Source organism: Acinonyx jubatus, chromosome A3 (assembly GCF_027475565.1).
Source record: "Acinonyx jubatus isolate Ajub_Pintada_27869175 chromosome A3, VMU_Ajub_asm_v1.0, whole genome shotgun sequence".
Classification (NCBI taxonomy): Eukaryota; Metazoa; Chordata; class Mammalia; order Carnivora; family Felidae; genus Acinonyx; species Acinonyx jubatus.
Window position 1 is genome coordinate 12,618,077 of NC_069388.1, and position 27,316 is coordinate 12,645,392.

At 46.4% G+C, this 27,316-nt stretch overlaps 1 protein-coding gene across 3 annotated transcripts in view; it reads right to left on the bottom strand.

The window, feature by feature from the left end:
• The window catches only part of ARFGEF2 (ADP ribosylation factor guanine nucleotide exchange factor 2), a 102,665-nt gene extending 75,898 nt beyond the window's left edge, over positions 1 to 26,767 (bottom strand). The window contains exons 1-6 of one of the 3 annotated variants that reach the window (XM_053199842.1): positions 26,464 to 26,767; positions 12,143 to 12,173; positions 11,458 to 11,581; positions 2,327 to 2,473; positions 1,193 to 1,372; positions 494 to 728 (exon numbers count right to left, since the gene is read on the bottom strand). In XM_053199842.1, coding sequence (XP_053055817.1) covers positions 494 to 728; positions 1,193 to 1,372; positions 2,327 to 2,473; positions 11,458 to 11,581; positions 12,143 to 12,173; positions 26,464 to 26,584 — 838 coding nt within the window. In that variant the 5' untranslated portion in view covers positions 26,585 to 26,767. Of the gene's footprint in view, positions 1 to 493; positions 729 to 1,192; positions 1,373 to 2,129; positions 2,230 to 2,326; positions 2,474 to 11,457; positions 11,582 to 12,142; positions 12,174 to 26,463 lie in introns of those variants that run through there. The other 2 variants (XM_015082668.3, XM_027046747.2) reach the window with 2 other exon arrangements.
• Between the last annotated feature and the right edge of the window lie 549 nt (positions 26,768 to 27,316).

Sequence of the window (27,316 nt, forward strand, 5' to 3'; positions counted from 1 at the left end):
GGAGAAAACAAAGCTATCTGTCTGTCCATCTATCTGCCCGCTCGCTCATCCACCTTCCTGCTTCTTTCACAGATGTCCACGAGTAGCCACTAACTACCAGGCTGTGGGCACAGTGCAGAGATCCTGTCCGTGTATACGTGACATGACAGATGAGGTCCCCTCGTCCTCCCCTGAGCAGATAAGGCAGGCACTGAGTGACTAATTACCCAAACAGTTAACCACTGGGAGAGAAACACCCCAAACTGAACCCACTGCACTGAAGCTGTAGCCTGATGCATTCCAGGGGCTATTTAGAGAAAACCACGCAGCTGACATCGGACATCATGCCTTGCTGGCTATGTTCAAGAGAAAAGCAACAGGGAAGGGGAAGGCCCAGAAATAGACAAGCTGCTATCAGAGGTTTCCTGCAGATGTTACCAGGCTCCTTCAACTGCCCCTCAGACACAAAATAGGTCCCTCTCACAGTGGGAAAGGGACATTGCCCAGGACATACCTGACAGCGACGGGCCTCTTTCACCAGGTGTATCTCCATTCTCTGAGCTCTCTTTTCCAGAACCACTCCTGGCATGTTCACCATTAGTTAAATCTGTCTTTTCAGGAGTTGTTGGTTTGCTTTGTGCCTGGCTTTGCTTCAAATGACTGAACTTTGGGGACACTGTTGCAGCTTGGATCACAGGGGACTGGGGTTTTGACTGGGCTGGTTTTTCCAATTCTCTGGCCTCCTGCAACTAAAAGGCAACAAAAAAGGGATTTGATCTAAATGGTCCCAGCATTGGGGCACCTGGCTGGCTCAGCTGGTGGAGAGTGTGACTCTTGATCTCAGGGTTGTGAATTCGAGCCACCCCTCCCCCGCCCCCGCCATTGGGTACAGAGATTACTTAAAAATAAGAAAATCTTAAAAAAAAAAAAAAAAAAAAGTCCCAGCATTTTGAGAAGGATCAGAAAATATGCCAGCCTGTTGCTTAAAAAAAAAATCCAACCAGAAGGATAACATTTTAAAAAGGAGACAAATTCTTTTGATAAAACTCAGAACAAATTCTCAATGTTGATTCCAAAATTCATGCTAGCTTCTCTGCCTTTTAAAACAAGAACAAAAACAGAATTCAGAGGAAGAAGGGATAAACTTTAAAGTGAAACAGTCACATATCAGAAGATGTTGCATCCCTAGCAGCTGATAACTGCTACCACTCACCACTTGGTTTTCCATGCGGGTGAAAATGACGTTCAGCATCTGAGTAAGGGTAGCCTTGGCAGTGGTTTGATTGATGAGATTTTTGCTGGCCAAATAGATATTGTAACACGTCCTAACTGTCTGCAGAATAGTACCCTCATGAATTTCAATGTGTGGGGACGTCACCGCTGTCAGAAGAGCCTAAAACGAAAACCCACAACATTCACCTTCACAAACACCCACCTGCTTCCCATCCTCCCACAGCCAAACTTTCATACAGGGTTTAGCTTTGTTTTGGTTTCATAAATTTTAAGATGGCTCTGCACACGAAAACTCCCCATTGCTCTGAGTTTAAAGATAATTATTAACTCTATAAAATCCAAATTATTTGATGCTAATTAAGTTGTGTTGAAGAGGGCTTTCTACGAGTTTACTTTTTTAAGAGCCAAAAATACGGACCGTTCTCTCAGGAGGGTAACTGCTCTAATTCTATCTCGTCTATATTAATCACAAAATATACAGGTTTTGATAGGCGGTCAGTGTCCTAGTTCCCTGGAGGGTTTCCAAGAGAGCTTTGGGAGTGGCCAACACGGAATCATCCCACACAAAGCTAATACAGTTAGGACTTAAGATCTGGAATGTTGGCTACACCCATCCAGATCCTGTTTCCCAACAAGCAGATGGTACTACTACATGCTAAACCACTCCTGGCAGCACAAATGGAATGGAACAGGGAAATGGGATGGGGGGAGGGGTTGGAATGGAACAGGGAAATGGAATGGGGGCGGGGGTGCAGGACAAGGGGCAGACTGGTGTAAGATTATCAACAAGGACCCACTGAGAAATGGCAGATTGGGAATCCAGAATTTCAAGGAGAAAGACCAGGAGATTTCAAGCCGATCCAATTGACAAGCAATTTACATTGTTATTAGCGGAACTGTTTACTCTGAAAACACACCTGGTTCCACTCTTCTTGTCTCAGCCTGGGCTAATAAATTCTGACACTTAACAAAAGATGTAAGTGATGCTTACACTCTTCTGTTCCAGCTCAGCACCACCTGAGACAACTAACACATGGCAAATTAGAAATCCAAATTCCCAAAAGACACTAGCTTTCTTATTTAAAATCCAGATCAGGCAAACAAACAGAAATACCTTAATTATTTGTAACTGAACTCCTTCATCGGTCTGAGGGCCCTGAAAGCAGTTGCAAATGGTTTCAACAATCCTGTCGATAAGCCGCTTCCCTGGGGCTCCACTGTCGGGGGCGTTGCCGGTGATGTGCCCATATGCGATGAGTTTCTAAATACAGAAAGAACAGACATGAAAAGTTTCTGCCCGACAAGGACTGAGGCTGCCCATGGCAGCAAAAGAAGTGCTTAACCTCTGGTTCCCACAGATCTCTCTGTTCTCCCGGGGCACGGCGGACACAGCCACCCTCTGGGCACAGTGTTCACCCTGTCTCCTCTGGCAGGAGAGCCTCAGGATGGTGAAACGGTGCCCAGTGGAACAGAGTGTAGAACAATCGCCAATACACAACCACTAGTGCGAAGGACTGAGGGACTAAAATCTGTACGGAATAGAGACAGGAAGTCATCAGTGTGAGACGGCCAGTGATTACTCACGAGCCCACTTTCTTTCTGAAGTGATAAAGATGGTCTAGAATTTGATCGTGGTGATTGTTGTACACCTGTCAACGTACGAAAATCACTGAACTGTACACTTTCAATGGGTGACTTGTGTGCATATAAATTGTATCACGAGCTGTTAAAAATCCATATGTATAGATTTTTCTTTTTAAAAGGAAAGATACATAGGAAACAACAGATCATGTCTTGCTTGAGGGGGAACTCAATTCTGCACCTATGTATTAGACGTGTGTCAACCCCGTGGCTGAAGAGGTGAGGGGTCACTTGGGCCATGCCCTCTGGGTCAGGCGACAGACTGGGTTGGAGAGGGGCTGCCTTTCAAAGGCCTGTGCCACCTCACTCATGACCTGGATTTCACCACAGAGAATCTGAAAGCTGGAAAGGAACCCAAAGGTCAGGGGCAGGATGATTTCCAAGCCTGTGTGAAACTCACAATCACCTGAGGGAGCCCATTACACATACAGATTCCCGGACCTCAACCCGGACGTGCGGAATCAAAACTTCTGGGGTAGAGCCTGGGAATTGGTGTTTTTCTCCAAGCTGTCCAGGTTATTTTGAAGGCTGCCCAGATAAAAGAATCACTCATCTGACACAACCCCTCTAGGATATGTGACTTCTAAGGCATTCTCTGCTTCCACTGACTCAAAGACCCCTTAAAATGCTATTCTATTTTTTACCCTTTTTGGTTCCTGATTGGTCACATCCTTGCCTCTACACACACAAAATGACACAAGGTCCTAAGATTATCTACGGTGCTAGGAAAACCTGCCACTCTGCAGAGGCCGGACTCCGTTTCTCACTGGCTTCCACCCTCACTGACTATAGGAGCATCGCCATTCAGTAAGCAGAAAAAAACAAGAGACAGTGGCTCAGAGTAGAACATGATACCGCCAGATCGTATGACTGACTGAGCAGAAGAGGCCTGCACAGCCTCTGTTCGTCAAGTCCAACCCCAGAGGTCACCACACAGGGGCAGGGGGTGGGGGCGGGAGTGGGGAAGTTGCGGGGGAGGGGAGGCGTGCTAAAATGTGTTTCTGAAAAACAGGTCAAGATGCCCTTTACCTCACCCCCCCTTCCCCCACTGCTGATGCACATGCAGGCTTCGGAAGAGGGCAGCACGGGCTGCCTGGTAAGTGACCTCCAGTTCTTGACGGTGCTTATGCCTTACTCCTAGTGGATGCATAAGCCCATGTGGAGCACTGGGTTATGAGTGTGATGGTTATAAACTCCTCAAATGTGATGTTAACAAGTAGGCCCCACAGAACTGATGCTCCAAAGCAGGACTGAGGTGAAGGAACCACTGGATATTTAATTCAAATACGAAAAGGACTAGAAGTAGTCTCTCTACAGACTCCTGTGAGGGCACATTCCCCTTCAAACTGAACAGAGTTTTTTTTTTTTTTTTTAATTTTTTTTTTTTAATGTTTGTTTATTTTTGAGACAGAGAGAGACAGAGCATGAACGGGGGAGGGTCAGAGAGAGAGGGAGACACAGAATCTGAAACAGGCTCCAGGCTCTGAGCGGTCAGCACAGAGCCCGACGCGGGGCTTGAACCCATGGACCGCGAGATCATGACCTGAGCCGAAGTCAGCTGCCTAACCGACTGAGCCACCCAGGTGCCCCTGAACAGGGTTTTAAAGCACGACATTATTCCCTTGTCTGTGCAGTGACACAGGGCCAGAAGAAAGAGTTCCTGTGACCTTCCTGTTCTGCCTTCTCACTCCTTGTGCCAGATATTGTTCTCGGCACTGGAGGTACAACAGGGAGTAAGATGCTCCTTCTTCTCACGGAGTTTATATTCTCCCGGGTGGGGGCAGACCAAAGCCAAAAGTCCTGGCTGCGATCTCCAGGGCCCTGTCTGATTTGCAGACACTTTAAAAAGAGCAAGTTGCAGTGATCATGCATAAGACTATCTCATTTTTGGAAAATACAAACTGTGTGTGTGTGTGTGTGTGTGTGTGTGTGTGTGTGTGTGTGTGTATACACACGTGCGTAAATTTTTGTCAATGCACAGGAAAAAACCTGGAAACATAGCAGAGGTCCAGCAGCACGAGCGTGCTTGGCAAGCTCACTTGAGGAAAGCGCTTTGCACGGTGAGTGGGGTGGAAAGTTACTGGCAGGTTTAAGCAAAGGATTAACATGATGTGATACATTTCTAAAGACTCCCCCCGCCTCCCCCCCCGCTGCCCAGTTCCTGCATGGAGGACAGACTGGAGGACAACAGGAGGAGAAGCAGGGGACTAGTGAGGAGGCTACCGAAGCTGTCCAGGAGGGAGAAGCTGGTGGCTTGGACTCTGGGAGGGTGACAGAGATGGAGGGTAGAAATTCCTGCTTTATTCCTTGTCAATGCAATGAGATGAGAAGAGGGAAGAGGAGGGAGGCCTCTGGGCAGCTGGCTCGCTCACCCCTGTGTCTAAGGAGGCTGCCTGCACAGGGATGTTCACTGTCACCCTATTTATCCATGCCCCTCAACAGAACAAGAGATAAATAAAATGGTGGTATCACATATCATACGTCAGTCAAAAGAAATGCCCTGTATCTGCAGGTAGCAATACAGCCAGATCTTAAAAACACTGCTGAATGTAAAAAGCTGCAGAACACCTGAAACTAATATTATAGGTCAACTTCAATAACAAACATTTTTTAAAAATTATCTTAAAGAAAAGTATTAAATACTTTTGATATAGAGGAGTGAAGACATGGAAGAGGCTGTGTGGGAGAAACATGACTGATTTGTGTTTGGGAAACACTGAGTAGTTGTATTTGGTCCCCATCATCACCTACGGAGGCAGATGACACCACTGTTATTCTGTGTCTGAGGATCCCGGACCCTGGAAAGGTCTTGTCTCAGATGCTAAGCCATCTGTAAGCCAAGTCTGTGCTCTCAGTCTTGACTTATCTGCCTTCTTTATGGACAAAAAGTTGTCATACAAAGTTGGGGTCGTACGAAGTTACTGATATTTTTCAGTCCATGAGAATGACAACTTCATGTGGTTCAACCTAAAACAGTATTAAAATGAGAAAATGGGGCACCTGGGTGGCTCAGTTGGTTAAGCGTCCAACTTTGCCTCAGGTCATGATCTCACGGCTTGTGAGTTCGAGCCCTGCATCAGGCTCAGTGCTGGCAGCTCAGAGCCTGGAGCCTGCTTTAGATTCTGTGTCTCCCTCTCTCTGCCCCTCCCTCCCCCCTCTCAAAAATAAATAAACATTAAAAAAATTTTTTTTAAATATTAAAATGAGAAAGAAATTCCATGTATCCAACTAACATTTTAAAGATGCAAATAAATTAGGGAAATTTGTCGAATTCATAAGATAAAATTCTACCACCCACAGGTAAGGAAAAAAACAATGAAAAAGACGAGAGGAAAAAAAGTATTTTGACCTACACAGGCAACTGGGTTTGGGGTTAGCAGTCTAAGGGATTTCAGTCTTACCTTTTTTTTTTTTTTTTAAAGTGTTTATTTATTTATTTTTCAGAGAGACAGAGTTCGAGAGGGGGAGGGGTACAGAGAGAGGGAGACACAGAATCCAAAGCAGGCTCCAGGCTCGGAGCCATCAGCATGGACCCCGACGGGGGGCGTGAACTCACAAACCGTTGAGATCATTACCTGAATTGAAGTTGGACACTTAACTGACTGAGCCACCCATGCACCCCCAGTCTTATCTTTAAAGTTCTAAAAAAAATATTTAACAGAGAATGTAATCATGTACAACTTTGATAATTATGAATGGATTTTATTTTTAAATTTTTAAAAATATTTATTTTTGAGAGAGAGAGAGAGAGAGAGAGAGAGAGAGAGAGAGAACGAACGTGGGGGGAAGGGGCAGAGACAGAGAGGGAGACACAGAATCTGAAGCAGGCTCCAAGCTCTGAGCTGTTAGCACAGAGCCCGATGGAGGGCTCAAACTCACAAACTGTGGGATCATGACCTGAGCTGAAGTTGGGTGCTTAACAACTGAGCCACCCAGGAGCCCCAATTACAAATGGATTTTAAGATATGCATTAAAAAATCCAAAGTTTTCTAGAAATAAGAACTAAAAGATAATGTTTGTGGTATGAACAAGACAGCTGAGACCAGTGGTTCCCTACAGCCTTCACTAGGACATAGAAAGAACTCTATTCATATTTTTCTTATCTTATCCTTTTAAAAGTTCTATTTTTGTTTTATAATATAAATAATTTAATGAAAGTAGTACATGTACATAATCTTACCACTGAAGATATATGAACGTATTAAAAGGTTATTCTCAAAAAAATCTGGTTATTGACATATGTCCAGGGTACCCTGGAGATCACTGAGTTAGGCAAGACAGACCCTAATGCTCCTCCCCTGGCATGGGGGAAGTGTGTGACAGACCAGGTACAGAAAGGAAGGAATAAAGAGGATCTTTACCTTTGGTAGAAGTGAGCACCAGGAGAACTCTGTAGGCTTCTCCCCGTGGGGAGAGGGAACTCTAAGCTAACTGTGCTCAGGACAAACCAAACCCAGAAGCATCTCTGCTACCCCATCACCTCTCCAAGCTCAAAGAAGGATGCCTTTATTTATTTATTTATTTATTTATTTAACGTTTATTTATTTTTGAGACAGAGAGAGACAGAGCATGAATGCGGGAGGGTCAGAGAGAGATAGGGAGACACAGAATCTGAAACAGGCTCTAGGCTCTGCACTGTCAGCACAGAGCCCGACGTGGGACTCGAACTCACGGACGTGAGATCATGACCTGGGCCGAAGTCGGACGCTTAACCGACTGAACCACCCAGGTGCCCCATGCCTTTATTTATCTTTAAAAATTTTAATGTTTATTTAATTTTGAGAAAGAGAGAGAGAGAGAGAGAGAAAGAAAACGCGCAGGTGTAGGGGAGGGGCAGAGAGAGAGGGAGACACAGAATCCGAAGCAGGCTCCAGGCTGTCAGCACAGAGACCAATGGGGCTCGAACCAACGAACTGCAAGATCATGACCTGAGCCAAAGTCGGCTGCTTAACCAACTGAGCCACCCAGGCGCCCCTAAGAAGGATGCCTTTAAATGCCCAGAGCAGAATGTGGATATGTCTGCAGCAGTCTTCAATTCTGCCTAAACCAACTTTTACCCCTGGACACTGACCTTCCATTTCCAAGTCAGAAGTTACCTCTCCCACACTGAGAAAAGCCAGTCAAACAGGCTTTGCAAGGGCAACCTCCAAGAGGAAATGCATTTCATTTCGTATTCCAGAGGGCACTGGGTCACTTTCTAATGTCATAAAAAGGACAACATATTTTGCATGTTGTATACAAACCAAAGAAATTCAAATGTACCTATTAAATCACAGAGAACTTTCATTCTGCAGGGGGGCGGTGGGGTGGGGAGTAGAAGAAGAGCTAACCGTATGTCATAGGTCTCAAGACACTCTTAAATCTACAACTCGAGCCAGGACTGTGGCCTAAAGTAGAGCAGGATGTCAGTGTTTCCGTTCCAGAGTTCTACAAACAGACTATTTCTAGGAAAATATAGAACATAAATCACAAACAGCATATTTTTAATCAAAGATGCCAAATCACAGGGTAATAGTTAAGAGGGGTGGTCAGCAACCTTTTTCTGTAAAGAACCAAATTTCTAGGCTTTGCAAGTCATGTGATCTGTTCCAACAACTCAACTCAGCCATAGTAGTGGGCAAGCAGCCAGAGGTAATACATTAACAATGGGTACAGTTGCTGCTGTGGACTAAATGTTTGTGATCCCCTGTTCCTATGTTGAAGCCCTACCCCCAGTGAGATGGTATCAGGAGGAAGAGCCTCTGGGAGGTGATTAGGTTTAGGTAAGATCAGGAAGGTGGGGTCCTTCGTGGGATTAGTGCCCTATAAGAAGAGACCAGAGATCTAATGTGCTCTGTCTTGTGAGAACTCGGCTGTCTACAAACCAGGAAGAGGGCTCCTACCAGGAACTGAATCAGCTGGCACCCTGATCTTGCACTGCCCAGCCTCCAGAACTGAGGGAAGTAAGTGCCTCCATCTTAAGCCACCCAGTCCGTGGTGTTCTGTTAGAGCAGCCTGAGTGGATTCAGGCAGCCGTGTTCCAATAAAATTTTATTTACAAAAGCAGGTAGCAGGCCAGATTTAGCTCACAGTTGCAGCTTAAGGACCCCTGGTTAAGAATTCAGACAGGGTGGGGAGAGTCCTAGACGCCCACTCAATCCCACCACTTTCTGGGCACAGGAGCTCCGTAGGGTGGTCACTTTATTCTTTAAGCCTCCGTTTCCTCCATTCTGAAATGAGGATGAGAGTTAAGTGACCAGAGGAGTGCTGGGACGATCAGACACGATGCTGTGGACAGAGTTGATGCAGCACTCTGCACAAGGCCCAGCACTGGCTGAGACCTCAACACGCGTTAGACACCATTCTTTACACATCAGTCATGTGAACTCTCAGCACCAGCTTCAGAACTAAACCGTAACATGAGAAGGAAACAACTAAAGTTAAACTTATGCCAAATTTCCTCAGAAAATTTCACAGCCACAAATATTTCAGGATAGAAGCAGGACTTGGGTCTGCCATTTAAGAATTCTGGGCTCACAGTATGTTTCACATAGGACAATCTGTACAGAATCTGGTTGAACGAGAAAAATGGCTTTTCATTTGGAAGAACTGCTTCCATGAAGAAACTTTCACCAACTTTCAAGCACAGACATATCAAAGAAGCGAGACTGATAGAGTAAATATTAGACCACCGATGCCAAAAACGTGGCATGCCCCACTGCCACTTGGCAGTCCTGTGCCCCAGCAGACAGAACCAATCGATCACAGTCCTTTCTCAAGAAATCCAGATGAAGCTTCAGATAGCTTTTCAACACAGCTTCTGGGCAATTACAGAATCTGTTCACTATCCCTGCTCTAGAAAGTCCTGGTAAACTGTGGGCTTCTGACCATCATTTTTTAATTTATCAAGCTTTTTTCATTGATGCTGGTTGCTTGCTGGGGTTAAGAATCAAAGTGAGGTAACCACAAACCTCAAGAGTAGATCTTAAGAAAAAATACAAGAATGCTGGACCAGGAAGAATTAAGAAACCGTAGTTGTAGTCCTGTTTCTTTCATGCTACGTATTATCGGACAAGTTACCTTAACTTCTCTGTTCCTGCTTCTTCATTAAGCAAAGGTAATTTATAACAAGGTCACTGTGGCTCTAATACAGTCGATCCTCATCATTCCCAGATCCTGTGTTTGCAAATGTACCCACTCACTAAAATTTATTTGTAAGCCCCAAATCAATACTTGTGGTACTTTTATAGTCATCTGTGGACACATGCAAAGCGAGGAGAAAACTGAATCACCCGATGCACACATTCCCAGCCGAGGTCAAACACAGAGACACTCTGTCTTCTCGTTTCAGCTCTTTTACTATAAACAGGGTCTTTTTCTGTGGCCTATTTAATGCCATGTTTTTTACATTTCGGTTCATTTTGTTGCTTTTTTTTGACATTAAAAAAATTTTTTTAACGTTTATTCATTTTTTTTGATAGAGACAGAGCATGAGTGGGGGAGGGGCAGAGAGAGAGGGAGACACAGAATCCAAAGCAGGCTCCAGGCTCTGAGCCGACAGCACAGAGCCCGAGGCAGGGCTCGAACTCACAGACGGAGAGATCATGACCTAAGCTGAAGTCGGACGCCCAACCGACTGAGCCACCCAGGTGTCCCGATTTTTTTGACGTTTAAGATGGCCCCCAAGGGGCGCCTGGGTGGCTCAGTCAGTTGAGTGACCAACTTCGGCTCAGGTCATGATCTCACAGCTCGTGAGTTCGAGCCCCGCGTCGGGCTCTGTGCTGACAGCTCAGAGCCTGGAGCCTGCTTCGGATTCTGTGTCTCCCTCTCTCTCTGCCCCCCCCCCCCCCCCCCCACTCATGCTCTGTCTCTCTCTGCCTCTAAAATAAATAAACCTAAAAAATAAAAAAAATAAATAAATTAAAAAAAAAAAAAAAGATGGCCCCAAACACATTGCTGAAGTGCCGTCTATCGTTCCTAAGAGCGAGAACGCAATGATGTGCCTTATGGAGAAATTACACGTTGAGATAAGCTTTGTTCAGGCATGTGTTATAGTGCTTTGACCGTGAGTTTGATGATAATGAATCAGTAACATCTATTAAATAAGGTGTCTTTAAACAGAAACACACCAAGAACAAACTTATGTACTGATTTATGTATTAATCAGTTGATGAACATGTTGAGGCCAGAGGCTCACAGGAACCTTACTCTGTATTTCCTGTGGGAACCATGGTTCAGCATTTGCTTATTCAGGATTCACAGGGACTTTATGGAATATTACCACAAATGATGAATATTGCTTGTATTTCTCTACTGGATATTATGAATTTTAATGCCATCAAGAAAGAGGTGGCATAAAAATACCACGTGCCCACGTATACCAACTCTTCCAACGAATCCTAAAGGTTTCAGTTAGAAAACCACACATAAGAGAGTACAACACAACGTTTCTAGGGAAACACATTCTTCTTTAGCTGAGGTTAGATGAGACCTCTTACTTTTCCCTCCCTCATGAGACCTCCATAAAGAATACACTGGATGGCTCCTTTCCTCACTGCCCTGTGAAAGGACCCCCCTGTGGCTTGGAGACAACCCTCCTGACACCATCAAGTTTAAACGTGGTACCTGCAAGCAGTCGAGGGATGTGCTGACCACCCGGGGGGACTTGGACTGGCAAGCTAGCTCAAACGGAAGGAAATACTTGTCGGCTTCGATGAAGTTTGCCTTCGGGGGTGCAGCAGCGCCACGCCTAGGGAAGAAGGAGAGGGCGGAGAGGGGAAATGGAAAAAAGTCTGCTTTTCTACACCTCACTCTAACTGCCCATCCCACTTGTAATCGCTTGACTGGAAGTGCCTGCAAACTGCCTCTGTGGGGCCAGACAACTGAAAACCAAAACACATGCATTAGGACAAAAGACCATAGGGCCACATGCAGAGAGCAAGGTCTCTGACTGGTAGGCTATGTCGACAGCGTCCTGGACTGAATCCCGGCATCAGCTACGTCGGGGCTGTAGTTTTGAAATGCGACGAACTGGCTTCTTGACCATGGAGACGAGGCACAGCCACTTCCGGGACAAGCTGTCCTCCTGCCTAAAGAAGCCGGACATAGAGGGCAAGCAAGGGCTTTGCCTCGTCTGTCAAGAAAAGGGACAGCAGCATTAACCTGATCTTCCTTACCCTTTCCTGCAAATATGCAGTTACCGAGTCGGTAACCTGCTAACCTAGCATCTGTTCAAACACGCACAGAGAGGGGTTCCTGTGGCCACTACCTACTCCCTTAATACTGCATTTCAGCCAGGAGAAGAGCTTACCTCTGCTTTTCTATTTCTGCTTTAATTTCATCTGTGGGGAAAAAAGAAGGGCACGTTAAGAGAATGCAATAATTATGTAAAAGAAAACTTTACTGAAAGATTTGGAAAATATTAAAAAGAATGTTTATCAGAATTTTAAGAATGAAATGCTGATATGAAGTAATAAAAAGTGATTACGGTAACAATAACAATAGCTAACACGTGCACAGCAGCCATGTTGTGCTAGGCATTGCTCTAAGTACTTTACATACTTTTAATTTACTTAACTCTCAAAACAACCCTATAAGGCAGGTAGTATTTATCTCCATCTTATCTACAGCACGCCTTCTCAACCAAGACACTACTGACATCTGGGAGAAGCTAATCCATTATGGGGCTGTCCTACGCACTGCAGAACGTTCGGCAGTATCCCTGGCTTCTACCAGTGGGATACCAGTAGCAGCCCTCTGCAGTCTGCAAAACCAAAAATGTCTCCAGACGTTGCCAACTGTCCCCTGGGGCAAAACTGCCCAGGTGAGAATCACTGATTTCGATGAGAAACCAAGGCACAGAAAGGTTAGGTGACTTGCCCCCTGTTAGATATCAGGAACTGGGGAACTAGAATTGGAATCCAAGCATTCCGGCCCATAGTGCAATGTTCTAGCTATTTCCCTGTTGTGCAAAATGCACGTTAAGGATAGCTACCACAATAATATGGTAATACTATCAACATTTCAACTGTGCAAAAATATGTATAGGAGATTGGCAGCAAATATAACAGAAAGCTGTGTTAATAGAATGACTATTTTTTATTTTTTTCACATTTTCTATAAGCATATATACTTTGTTATTTTTACATAGAAGTTTTTTTTAATTGTGGCAAACACAAAACTTACCATCTTAACCATTTTAAAATACACAGTTCAGTGTATTAAGTACACTCATATTGTTGTGCCAAGGTATATAAAAATTTTTATGAATTTATAAAAAATCTTTACCATGGAGGTTATACAACCTCACAGGGTTCCAGAAATAAAGCGTCATTATTCACAAATCACAATCTCGGATAGTCTTATTTCCAGGAGAACAAGGTTTTGTGCCCTTGAGGCAACAGAACACCCCATCTAAATATGGAGAGAATTCTCCCCCATTCTCTTGGTCAAAAGTATTCCTGCACATTAGGCTTCACAGGCTCAACATATTATCAAACCAGGCCACTGAAGTAAGCCTGCTGTGTACTCAGATAATCTCCAAGAGCAGTCTTCTTTATGCAGTCTGTTGAGAACCAGTGGTCTGGATACAGCATTAGTTATCCCAGCAACACAGCTCTGGAAATTACAGATTTCTTTTTCTTGGACAACTATTATCCTAGACTGAACTAGGAAGTGAAAACTCAACAACCAGATTCACTAGAGGTGGCAATTTCTAACCCTGAAGCAATCTTCCAATGTCTTCTTACTGCACACATCAGACAACGGGGGAGAAACACCCAGATGATCGTTAGCAAGCATTTTGCTCATGGACCATCGGGGCTGTGACACACAGGGTCTGTTACAGAGAGCTCTGTGGCATTCCCTTTTGGCACAAGAATCCACTAAGGACGTAGCTGTGGCTTTCTCTAGTGGAGGCCTCCGGGCTGTGGGAGTGGCTCAGGAGACCCATCCAGCCCAGGACACTGGTAGCCAGGCTTTCAGCTGGCAGAAATCTGTACCCATAACGTCAAGGCTTTCTTGGTCCTTGGTGTCACCGTGTGACATGCCAGAGGCACACCGCTCCTCAAACTCAAACGTAAGGTCTCCTTCTGTTCGCGGTTACCTTGTTAGCATCTAGATGTTAAATATATCTGAAGCAATTAAGCCTTCACTAGAGTCTGGGCTGGCCTCTGAGCTCCAAAATAATCTGTTTTGGAATATCACTGGTGCCAACTCACTCACTAATGGATGAGGCAATCACCAGGAATGCCAGCTACTCAGTCACTGACGCATCAAGGGTAATAAACTCAAGTGCAACACTCAAAGGCCTACGGAGGCCAGGCAGTGGACATCAAGGAGAGGCACGGGTGGGCTTAAGACATCAGGGGAAGGGGGGACCCCTCCACATCCCACAGGGCCTCAGTCCCAGTGGAGCCCAGAGGTGCCAGCTGTTTTGATTTTTCCAGAGGTCAAAACCCGGATTTTAAGTGAAAGTTTGACTGTAATCCAAAGCAACCTCAATTATTTTTAAAAGTATTATGCTCAAAAAAAACTAGTTTGCAACCTTTGCTTTACCGATCAGGAAAAATTGAGGAAAAGGTACTTCACTGGCTGCAGAGAAGTTAACAACTGCTGGGGACAAAAGTGGCTTTTAAGGACTATGGCCAGCACTATGAAGACAAAACATCCAAGTTTTACACCAGCTAAAATGCTTCTCAGCCAAAAGGCATGTAAGGAGCCTGAGGACCAGGGTTCAAGGCCCAACTCCACTAAATTTTACAGATGAAAACACAAGACTCAGAGACATTACAGGCTAGTAAGCGGTAGGGCTGGAACTTGAACCCAGAAAATTAAGGCCCTTGTTCATAACCCTTGGGTACGAGGGTGACTCCCAAATAAGCACCCAGAATTTCCCTGTAAGCTATAAATGCAGAATATAAATGTTGGCTTTGCTATCACTAACGCAGACTGTGATTACTGCGACCGTAGTTCGAAGCACCAGTGTTTGGACCGCTCTGAGCCCCATCCGGCCTCGGGAGGCTGAACCCCGGCTCTGGACTCTCTCGATCTCCTTTCCTGGCCTGCTGTGGCAGAGCCACCAAGACGGTACGCCCTGGTTTTCCAAAAGAACTGAACATGGGCCAGAGTGACCTGTGGCAGTGAGTGAAGAGCACAGCCCTCCACAGTGAGCAGGACAGAGGACACTACTGGTGACAGCTATTGCCAAAGGCCAAGACACCAAGGTCACAAATCGTATGTTTGCAGATTTTCTTCAGTTTCTCACTTTATGCTTAAGTATTCCCACAAGAATCAGGCATTGTTGCACTCTCTACACCATTCTTTTTTTTTTTTTTTATAATTTTTTTTTTCAACGTTTATTTATTTTTGGGACAGAGAGAGACAGAGCATGAACGGGCGAGGGGCAGAGAGAGAGAGGGAGACACAGAATCGGAAACAGGCTCCAGGCTCCGAGCCATCAGCCCAGAGCCTGACGCGGGGCTCGAACTCACGGACTGCGAGATCGTGACCTGGCTGAAGTCGGACGCTTAACTGACTGCGCCACCCAGGCACCCCTCTACACCATTCTTAAAGAAGAAAAATTATGAAAAAAACCTCTTCATTGGGCACAGCTGGGGTCCCGATGATGATGGAAAGCTCGGGGCGGGGGGGGGGGCGGGGGCGAGGAGGCAGCCTGAGCTGACCTACCTATGTTCTGACAGATCAATCTGGCGGCTGTTTTGAGTATAAAGAGGAGGGTGGCCAGGACAGAAGCAGGGACTCCAATCAAGGGGCTACTGTTACTAATCCAGGCGAGCAGTAACAGGGGCCTGGACCAGGATGGAGTCCATGGGGGAAGGTGAAGTATCAGAACCACAGGAACGCGCCACTTCTGTAGGCTGGGAACGGCCGAACGTAGCAGTTTCATATGGCCTGCCCTAACAGTTGGCTTCTGGATAGATCTGGATAATAGGGTATGTTCTTCCCATTAAACAGAGGCAGGAAAAGAAACAGGGGAAAGGTGTGTGGCAGGGGGCCTCACAGATAGCTTGGCACGGCCTGGTGTGGTGGAAGACAGGAAATTCGTTTGAGATTCAGCAAGAACTGGGTTCAAGTCCTCGCATGGACATCTATTAGCTGAACGAGGCCAGCTGGGTTAGTAGGCCTTTCTGACTCTTGACTGCCAACTTTAAAAAATGGGGATGAAGAAAAGCAGCCCCCTCTGCCCCACAGACTGTAACCAGGCCTTTGGGTGCAGGTGATTCTCTTGACAAGCCCATGAGAGAGGTATTGTCAGATTAATGGCTAAGGCAGGGTCCGGCCTATAGCAGGTGGTCAACCAAATGACAGTTCTCTTGCTTTTTTCTTAAAAGAGGAGTCAGAAATCGCGCAAAACCTCTAGTGCTATCAGTGGAACCAAGCAGAGACAAGGGAAAAAAGAAAATGAGGGGCAGGTGCCGATTCGGTCCTCACCAACACCCAGGAAGCCAAGAGCACTCTTATCCCGTAGCTGTTACACAGGTGAGGAATCTGGGCACACGGCCGAAGTCACCTGTCCACCATCACAGCCACCAAGTGCTACTGCATCATACCCAGGCTGTCTGCTCCAGAGCCAATACTCCAGAAGCCCTCAATGATGAGACACAGGAGGAGGAAGAGGAGCATATGGTAGGACACACCTGCTCTGGTTTATTGCTCCACATTTTAACAGGCGTTCCCAGCAGCCAACCGGGCAATTAGCAGCCATAAATGAACAGGCTGGAGAGGAGGAAGACCTGAGTGGGGTGGGGCAGCTTCAGCTGAAAAACCACACTCTTCCTAGGAAATCCTTTCTGGGCATGGCTGCCATCTACCAACCCCTAGGGTCAGGACCACCCTCCCCCCGCCCCCCATTCATCAGTGACTTTGGCACAAGCCTCCACTCCACTCCCAGGCTGAGTCCAAAAACGACCCACATCAACCTCAATGATCCTATCACTGGTCAACTCACCCAGAGACCCCGAAAGTCCCTGCAAATCTTCAACTCTCCCCACACATCTGACCTGCCACACACACCCCTGCCTCCTATGCAAACCAAGGCTGCCCCCAACTCGTGCAACTTCTCCTCCAAGGCCCTCTTCCCCCACTCCAAGCCAGCCTGGTGAGGCTGGTCACACTCTGAATCTTGTCCCTATATGGAATGGTGGACTTCCAGCTCCTTCCTGACCCATGCCCTCAGTCTTCTTTCCTTCCAGCTGGCCAGCAGGGCCCTTCTTTGGCCTGTCAGATCTTGACAAGGCCAGCATTAGCCTTCCCCTTTCTTCAGTTCCCAGGATGGGTCCCATTAGCAGGACTGCTATCAGAACGGTAGGTGATCGACAGTCATGACTCTCTCTGACCTTTAGTCTTTAACTTCTGGCAAAATCCCAAACTGAGATTGTATATACTACCATCTCCTTCTGACCTGTCTCCACCTAGCAACCAGACCTCCGACAGTGGGGCAAGTTGGCAGGGCTAGAGAGTCATAATCGCCAACCATACATGGAGCCCTAAATAATGCCGGGTGAGCCCATCTCCTCTACCTTCCCTAAACTACTGCTCCTTTCTCCGCTCTTCTCAAACACGCCACCTCCCCTCCTAACTAACCACCAACCAGTCCTCCTCTTTACTCATGACCCATGAAGTGGCCTCCTATTTCATCCAGAGATTAGAAGCCGCCACCAGGAGACTGACTCCGCTTCCCGTTAGAGAACCTAACTGGTTCTGTACCCAGAATTTCACTCTTTCCTGCCAGAAGACAGGGTCCAATCCCTCCACCTCCGTAATCTCGCATCCCTACCCGCCTCTGCAGGCTCTCCGTTCTGCCTGGAACCTGATTACTTCTCACGGTGCTGGGCCACCACCACTGCCATCCACGCTGCTCCAGCTCCCACCCTTTCCTCCCACAGCAGCCAGAGGGATTCCCTTAAAATGTAAATGAGATCACATTTGCTCAAAACAGATTATCCATAACCCTTACGATGGAAATCAGATTACATCTGCTCCTTTGCTCAAAACTTTCCACTGGCTTCGCATCTCACCCTGAGTAAAATCCAAAATCTTGACCTTGGCCTCCAAGCCTCTGTAAGATCTGGCCCCCTGCCATCCCTCTGATCTCACCTTCTAGACACTCCGCTGCCCCCACCCCCAGCCAGCTCGTTCCAGTTTGAGGGACTTTGCAATTGCTATTCCTGCTGCCTGGAATGCCCTCCCTCCCCCAGATATCCGCAGGGCTCACTCCCTCACTTCCTTCAGTTCCCCCTTCCAATGTCACCTTCCCTCACCACCCAAACTGCCACCTCTGCCCCTCCTTGTCATTCTCTATTTCCTCACCTGCTTCACTTTTCCACTTCACCCTGGTTTACTTTTCTCATCTTGCTTCACAGTACTTCCCACCCTTGACATATTATTTATCAGTTCATTTGTTTTCTGTCTTCCCCAGGAGAATATAAACTATGATAACTGAGACTTTTGTCTCTTCTGGTCACTGCTGAATTCCCAGCACCTAGGAATTCCTAGGCAGAGAGGAGGCACTCGATATTTGTTGAATGAATAAACTGTCCTTTCTCTATCCTGCATTATTTAACCTCTCACTCAGCTGGATCCTTCCCAAGTTTAAACCTTTAAATAAAGAAAAGATAAGACAAAAAAACCTTCCGGGATCCACACCTCCCTCCTCCCCTTCACACCAGAGCCAAATTTGGGGAAAGAGCTGCCCATGCTCACTGCCTATTTCCTCACCTCCTACCCACGCCCCAGCCCACTCCAGTCTGGCTTTCACCTTCACCGACCGTACCACCAAAGCAGCCCAAACTAAGGTCACCAATGACCCACATGTTTCTTGATCTGATGGGCATTTTGCCACTCTCCATCTAACCCGACCTCCCTGCGGCGTTTGACCTTACCGACCTCACCCTCCTTGAAATGTTCTCTGCTTCTATCTTCCTAGGCACACATTCTCATCTGCCCTCTGCTTCTTGCCTCAACTCCTTTCTATGGCCTTTGCAGGCTGCCTCCTCTGCCCAGCCCGGCAGGGGTTCCCGAGGCCCAGGCAGACCTCTGGCTCTCGTTCTCTGTACGCTCTCTCCCTAGGCCACCTCACTCTCACCGACGCCTTCGGTTCCCACCTAGGCTCTCCTGACTCCCAAATCATGACTTCCGGCCCAGGCCTGTCTCAGGAACAACAGGCTCATATGTCCACCTGCTGCCTGCTCCACCTAACTGGATGCTCGAAGGCAGGTGAGCCTCAACACATCAAGTCCCAACTCAGATCAACCTCCTACCCCCACACTCCCACCTTATGGAACGGCACCACCATCCATTCAGTCAGGTGAGTCAGAAACTTAACAGCCAGCCTCTTCCTTATCCAATGTTCTCATTCACCTTCTGGACAAGTGGGGAATACACTCGCTTTGCATGGCTTCTGTCCTCACCACTGAGGCCAGGAACCAACATCTCTCACCCGGGTGACGGGAACTGCCTCCTCACTGTCCCTGAGCAATCCCTCTGGTCCTCCTCTAAAATGTTCTGAACACAACAGTCCAAGTCCAAGTGATCTTTCCAAAACACAAACCTGGTCATCATGGCACCTTCTCCCCCGTTTACTACTCTTCAGTGTTGTCTCACTGCTTTTGCTTGGAAAATCAGACTCCTCACCATGAAAACCTTGCGGTCCTGCATGGTAGGGCCCTGGCCACCCCTCCCACCTTATTCTCAAACACTCTCCCCTTTCATTTACCATGCTCCCACCACACAGGGGCCTCTTTCAGTTTCTCTCTCTCTCTTTTTTTAATTAAGTGATCACATTTTTTTCTATTTTGAGATAACTGTCGATCGACTTTTTAGTTTAACAGTTGTACTCCTCCCTGCCACAGGACCTTTGTACATACTATTCCCACATCCTGCCAAAACACCTGTCACCCTAACCTATTTAATTTTTTTTAAGCTTTTATCTTTAAGGAATCTCCACACCCAACATGGGGCTCAAACTCACATTCCCAAGATCAAGAGTCACTCTACTGAATGAGCCAGGCAGGTGTGCCCCGCCCACCCACTTAATTCTTATTTATCATTCAAATCTCAAGACTTCCTCAGGGAAATTTTCCCTCACAACTTTGCTCACTCCCCTGCAGGACCAGGTTTCTCTCCTTCATAGGACTTTTTAGGTTAACTTTTTTTTTTTTTTTTTAACGTTGATTCAGAGGATGTGAGCATTTGAATAATGCACTTCTTCCCCATTAACTGCAAACTCCATGAGAAGAGGGTCCTTGTTTGTTTCCCCTGCATCATGACACCAAATGTGACACCCAAATAAATATCTTCTAAATGAATGTCACCCTTGTTTAGTCAACAGACAAAAGGACCATATAAAGAGCAAAATATGCACTAACCGCTCCCTGGGACTGAGGAAAAATTTAAGAATTTAATGGCACAAGAAGGCTGTTCTCCCCACAAATCTATAAAACTTAACAAAATACCTTTAATAAAAAAAAAAAGCAGCAAAAGACTTATTTACAACCAAGACAGTAAACTGAAAGAAGCTCCTTTAGGAAGACTCCAGGAATGAGTCAAGGTTTTCTAAGATAACCTTGCTGGGAGGAAAGTCAAGTATTTTCCTGGCAGGCCCCCTAAGCCTGGTGAAATTGGTGAGGACTAAATACAGTTCTGAGCTATTTATATAGGAAACTCCATGTACTTGCGGATTAAGTACACATTTTCACAAGTCTGCTCTTTTCCATAAAGAATAGTCCTACTGTTTTCCCCAGCACTGCTTACAGACTCTCCCCTGAGATTTACACGTACAGGACAGAGCTCTAAATTCATCCAACGGCTTGCTTCACCGGCATCGAAATGTCAGAGACCAGAAAAACGTCCACAAACCAACTAATACGGGAGGCAGAAAAGAGCAAGCATTCAGTTTCTTCTTTAAATATGGTTAACACCAGAGCCTCTAAATTTTTTTTTCAACGTTTATTTATTTTTGGGACAGAGAGAGACAGAGCATGAACGGGCGAGGGGCAGAGAGAGAGGGAGACACAGAATCGGAAACAGGCTCCAGGCTCTGAGCCATCAGCCCAGAGCCCGACGCGGGGCTCGAACTCACGGACCGCGAGATCATGACCTGGCTGAAGTCGGACGCTTAACTGACTGCGCCACCCAGGCGCCCCAAGAGCCTCTAAATTTTAACAGGTTATCTGTTAGGCACCAGACTTTACTACACTGGGTCACTTAACCTTCACAATAATCCTGGGACAAAGGTATTATCACCTTTAGCATTTCAGGAAACTGAGGCTCAAAGAAGCTAAATTATCAACCCAGCATCACAGAACAAATCAAGAAGCAAAGTTTCCAACTCAGCTCTCAGTGAATTTTCTGCTAATCCAATAAACAAACAATTTTCAGTAATCAAAATCCAACTTTTAGATGCTGCTTCTAGGCAGGTGACCGCTTCCTGAAGAATCATCATAAAGCTTTTCAACAAAAACTAATCTGTCAGGGTCCTGAGTCCTGGTGTTTCTCAAAACATTAATCTGCACCACGTGCAAACAAAATGTCTCATCCAAACACCAGAATTTGCCAAAATTAAAGGGTTTATTTTGTATTTCACCAGGAAGCCTTACTTTATTTGCTATGACAATTTAGAGATGGTTTTCATATTTTTCAAATTTTGCACTTAGGTTCTTCCTAGTGGTGAGAACAGTTATTTTGAACACGTCAAAATTAGAATAACAACAACATCATATGGAGGACAAAGCAGTTCACTTTATCATATGGATGTGTAAATGCTGACTTTTTTTTTTGCACATTAATATACAACTAAGATTTATGAGCATACTCCCTTCACTGGCTTCTTCCCAAGGACATTTAAACCCGTTCGAGTTTTTTCTACTTTAAAATAATAAGGAGAAAAACCCTCCCAGGATCCACGTCTCCTGCCTCTCCTTCACGCCACAGCCAAACTTTGGAAAACAGTTGTCTGTGCTCGCTATTTCCTCACCTCCCACTCATGCTTCGCCCGTTCCATTCTGGTTTTCTCCTTCATTGTGCCACCAAAACAGCTCAAGCTAAGATCACCAATGACCCGCACGCCTCTCAGTCCCATATATCAAGCAGAGTGGCAGATCTAAAGCTGGAGTTTACGATTTGTGTGTCAGGCCAGGGCACGTGTGTTCCGTATGTCTCCCGCCTGGCTGTGCAGATGTGGGCCTCGGCTTCCCTTTGCCCGCGGTACCCAAAGACGGACACCGGCTACATGTCACACCTCCAGAATTCATCAAAGGCGCTTTACCGCTGATGAAGAGAGAGGTCATAAATCAGAAAGCTTCATCACTCAAGTGAAGCTTATGGGCCATCGGCTCTTTACCCTCATTTCTTTCTTCCCCTTAGTTCCTAAACTAAAGTAAACCCAAGATACATGCAGCAAAAAGCTGCAGGGGAAGAAAGCTGTCATCATTGTGACGACAGGCTTTCAAATATATCAAAATTCAACTATAGAAAATATGGTCTCTCTACTTACCAAATGCTTTTACTTAACGAAACTTCAAAACTTTACTGCAGTGCAATTACCGCTTAAAGACTCCACTGAGTATTCTACATACAATAACTCTCGTACGGAGAAGCAACACAAGCGTGACGGTAACGGTTAAGGTCCTGGGCTCTGGAGCCAGCCTGCCAGTGTTCCATCCTGGCTCCACTGCTTCCTGGTTGAGGTATGCTGGCCAACTTCTCTGGGCCTCAATGAGGATAATAACAGTTAAGAAGTAAACTGCTGCAGAGCACATGGCACGGTGCCTGGAACACAGAAATGCTTAGTACATGGTAGATACCAATAGTTATTACATAACATGTGATTTTAAGACGTTACTCAATTGGGTGATAATGATGCGTCAGTGTAGCGTCATCATAGTAATAAATGTTCCACTCTGGTGAGGCATGTCGCTAACGGGAGAGGCAGCGCATGTGTGGGGGCAGGGAGCAGATGAGAATTCTCTGTACCTTCTGTGCAACTTTGCTGTGGACCTAAAACTGCTCTAAAAAAAAAGTCTATTTAAAAAAAGAAATCACTCTATTTCATATGAAAGCCATACAGATATGTTTGTTATTTTTTATGTTTTCTTGATAATGACTAAGAATGACACCAAATAATTACAGAGCACTCAGCTCTTAGCACTCTGTGTGGATTGTTACGAAGTAAGATAATGCATCTCTTATCATATATAGATGAGAAGAGTACTGTTAGAACTCAGTTAACGTTTTCCAGATTTCCAGACAAATTTTTCCATACTCAATTTAAAAACACCCAGATTATCCTGTCAAGTCTCCAAACTCTAGAATTTATAATTTATAACTCAGTAATGTAAAGAGAGATCATGACAGAAAATGGCCCTTAAGACACTTATGAAAGGGAGGTTTAGGAATGTATGTGTGTACCCCAACAAGAAGGCTGAAGGGTTCAAGATTATTAATACACATCAGAGCTTCGTTAACAAGGTAAACACCAACAAAATCCTTGGGGTGATGAATACTCTTACAGGCTATTTTGATACTCCAGATAAAGGCTGGCAGGACAAAATCCGCTAATTGGGTAGTCTATACCTACCTATGCATTTGGCATTTAGTGCAGATAAATCACTGAGATTACTCCAAACCTGTTCCATCCTGATCATCACTGCTGTTACAAGGGACAACCCCTGTCTTCATTGAGCTTTAGCAAGTTAACACTGCGATAAACACAGCCTCCCGGTCGTGTAATTACATTCTTATTTACTGCAGCAACAAACCAAATAGAGCAATAAGTCATTCCTGAACGAGGAACCAATGCAGGTTAAGAACATCAGGCTAGAGCCCTCAGTGTCTGTGGTCTGTTACAGCTTAAGCTAATAATTAAAAACAAGAGGGGTGCCTGGGTGGCTCAGTCGGTTGAGTGTCCGACTTCGGCTCAGGTCATGCTCTCGCGGTTTGTGGGTTCCAGCCCCGCGTCGGGCTCTGTGCTGACAACTCAGAGCCTGGAGCCTGCTTCGGATTCTGTGTCTCCCTCTCTCTGCCCCTTCCCCGCTCATGCTCTGTCTCTGTCTCTCAAAGATGTATAAATGTTAAAAAAAAAAAAAAAAAAAAAAAACAACAAAAAAAAACCAAGAGCAAAACCAAGAGCATCCACTATGTGCCAAGTTCTTTGCATATGTCAACTAACTTCATCCTTACAATAACCCAATGAAGAAGGTATAATACCTGTCCAAGATCACAAAGATAAGAAGCGGAAGGCAAGCGACTTGAACCCCGGCAGTCTTGAGTCCAGAGAACACACTCCTAACCTCCCTACTATGCAGTCCCTGCAGCCCTGATCCCCTCCCCCAATACACTACAACAGACGAATCCTATCACAGCTGCTTCCTGTAAGTGCGCTCCATCATCTAAGCACTTCAACTTTGGGTGGTCATTTACAGTTCCTCTTATCAAAATTAACGATAATCTATACGTGGTAATCTCTAAAACGATGGCCACGTTACAAAACTTCTTATACACAAGCTCACACACAGGCTTGTTTCTGGGCACAAGACTATGCCTGGAGATGCAGAGTGAAGTATCAATCACCATGTACTTTGCTATAAGTTTTCTACTGTTTACAAATAAAAGCAGTCATTTCTATTCAACAGCAATGACACAATTACTCTCTTAAAAAAAATGGCCACTTTGACTCAACACTGTGCACAGGTTCCCTTATATTAGTTCCTATGACCCAATTTGATGACAATGATGAGCCACCATGTCCATTTGCTTGCTATTCATTTAACCTATGGTCAAATTACTTCTTATATGAGGTATTTCTTACAATCCACTACTAAAACATTGAACGTGCATTCCACAACTTCTGAATAAAGATATGATCCAAAAACATCTAAAAAGCTCTCAATGTTATGACCCTTTATGACCCATAATGCAATTTTAGAAGTAGGTTGCAAAATTGTGATAAACAACTTGGTGAAAATGAGGAATGAAAAATTTTCTGCCAAATAGTTATCTTTAAATTTCTGCGACAATACTCTTAAAGTAATATTGACAGGAGAGACTCCAGGCAGATTTCAAAATGGAGTTCTAACTATTGCGCTTTTGCCTAACAAACTGCTTTGAGGTGTTTATCCTGCATTCCTGATAAAACAATATCCAACAGTTAGCCTTGGTTTTCTGAATAGAAAAGCTTTACAAATCTAAATCTCAGTAAATTCCTCCAATTGATCCTGGATTTCACAGGACTAGTATCTGTTTCCGATTATCTAAGCAACTACAACCTCTCAATCAATAGTTCCTGACCCCTGAGGGAGTCTCAGACCCTTCCGAGAATCAGATAAAGCCAAAGACCTTCTCCTCGACAAGTGCAAAGTTCACAAGCTCGTTCCTAGGCCCCAAGAGAAGAATCTCGGCTCTGTCCCTTACACCAAACGTAGCGAGAAAAGTGACGGCAACTACAAACTCCCTAACAGAAAATCAAACTTTCCATTTACTCGATTTGTTAGGGAAAAAACAGGTCTTTTTACAGATGTCAAACCAAAGGCACAGGGGTCGTGAATTAGCTTGAAGCTAGCTCTGGTCAAATGTATTGATCCTCAACACCCAGAACTCTTCTCCTGAAACTCCACATGGTGGACACTTCTTGCCTTTCAGTACTCAGCTCAAATGTCCCCTCCTCAGAAAGGATTACTTTCCTGACACCCTATCAAAACCAGTCCGCAGGCCCCCCCCCTTTTTTTTTTATCCTATCTTGCTCTTTTACTTTCACAAAAGTATTTATCAGTACTCAAAAATGTCTCAGTAATTTTAGTTTCCCCTTTTAGAGTATAAGCCCCACAAAGACAAGTATCTTGTCTGTCTTGTAGTGCCCATCACAGCACCTAGTAGACAGTGGCCACTTGGTAAATATTTCAATGATTAAAAGACAGGATGTCGATGCTGTAATCAACTACCAAGGTTTTAACTAGCTATGAGTGAGAGTCCTCTCCCTCTTTCCATAATCCGTGGGTCCATTCAATCAGCACCTACTATGTGCCAGGCAGAGCTGCAGACGCAGGGAATCCAGCAGTGCATAAAACAGACGAGCCTTTTTGCCCTCAAAGAACATCTATTTCAGTGGACTGCCCGCAACGGGCGGATCTCTTGCACCTACCTAAGAGGTAGAAGGACATGACGGAGTTATGGGAGATCCCCAAATGAAAGGGAAAACATTCTCCAATCCAGGACTTCCAAAACAAATGTCAGGGGTTTCCCTAAGGCAGGTGAGCAAAGCACTTGCTCTGCTCACATGGGGGAACCCTAACCAGCAGAACGCAGGTAAAGAGAAAACTTGGGGCAAGGACTACCGCTCCTGAGGTTGGTGAGGGGAGGAACCAGGAAACAGGACGGCAAGGAGTCGTGGCAAGAGGCCGGGGCTGGGAGGCTGGATAGCTAGCGCTGGCTGTCACTAACTTGCTAGGTGACCTTGGGCCAGTCCCGAGCTGCCTGGACATCAGTTTCCCCGGGCTATAATAAGGGGGTCGGGAGGGTGGGATTCGAGGTCGGGGGAGGTGGAAACCAGGAGGCCGGGCGGGGTAACGGCCGGCGTGGGGAGGCCGGCGCGGGGCCGGGCCGGGGCGGCTCACCCACCGAGCGCCACCTGGCAGGCCCTGCGCAGCTGGGAGTGCTGGGGCCGCTTCACCTCCTTGTCGGCTAGGATCTTCTCCAGGGCCCGAGACACGAACATGCTCTTGGTCTGGCTCTCCTGCATGGCCCCGGCCCGGCGGGGGCTGGCAGCCCCGCGGGCGGGCGGTGCGAACAAGCGGGCGAGCGACGCTGCGGGCCCGGCGTCCCGGCCACCACCGGCCGCGTCCGTCCGCGCCGCCCCGTCAGGAAGCGACGCCGCGGCCCCACGGCGCCGCCATGTTGGAGCGCGTCACGTGACCACGTGACTGACGGGGCCGCTACGGCCGCCGAGCGTCCGTCGACCCCGTGACCCCGGCGGGGCGGGGCCTGCGGCTGGGGGCGGGGTCCGGCGGGTGAGGAGGGGAGGGGCGAGGGTGGAGGAAGGAAGAAAAAAAGGTGGGGGAGGAGAATGGGAGTGGGTGAAAGGCCAGAGGGCCCGGGAGGGACAAAGGAGAAAGGTGAAAAGGAGGACAGGTAGGGGGTCGATTGGAGGTGAAGGGGTGAGGGGAGAGAGGAGGTAGGAAGAGGAGAGTTCGGGGGGGAAAAGAGATGAGGAGAGAAGATAAGGGCAGGTGAGGGAGGAAAGGAAGGGGTGGAGGGAAAGAGGAGGTGAAAGGAAGGCAGAGAGCGGGAAGGGGGATTCATGGACACTCTCCAGACACAGGATTTCTCCATGCCTGTTGGCGAGACACACACCTTGCACCCAACTTTACCGTCACTGCTCTGCGTGCCTGGCCATCCAGTTCAGTGAGCTGTGTGGCCAGTGCCACCTCTGTGCACCTCCCTTTGGAGTGTGCCTGTCCACGTTCGTCAGTCT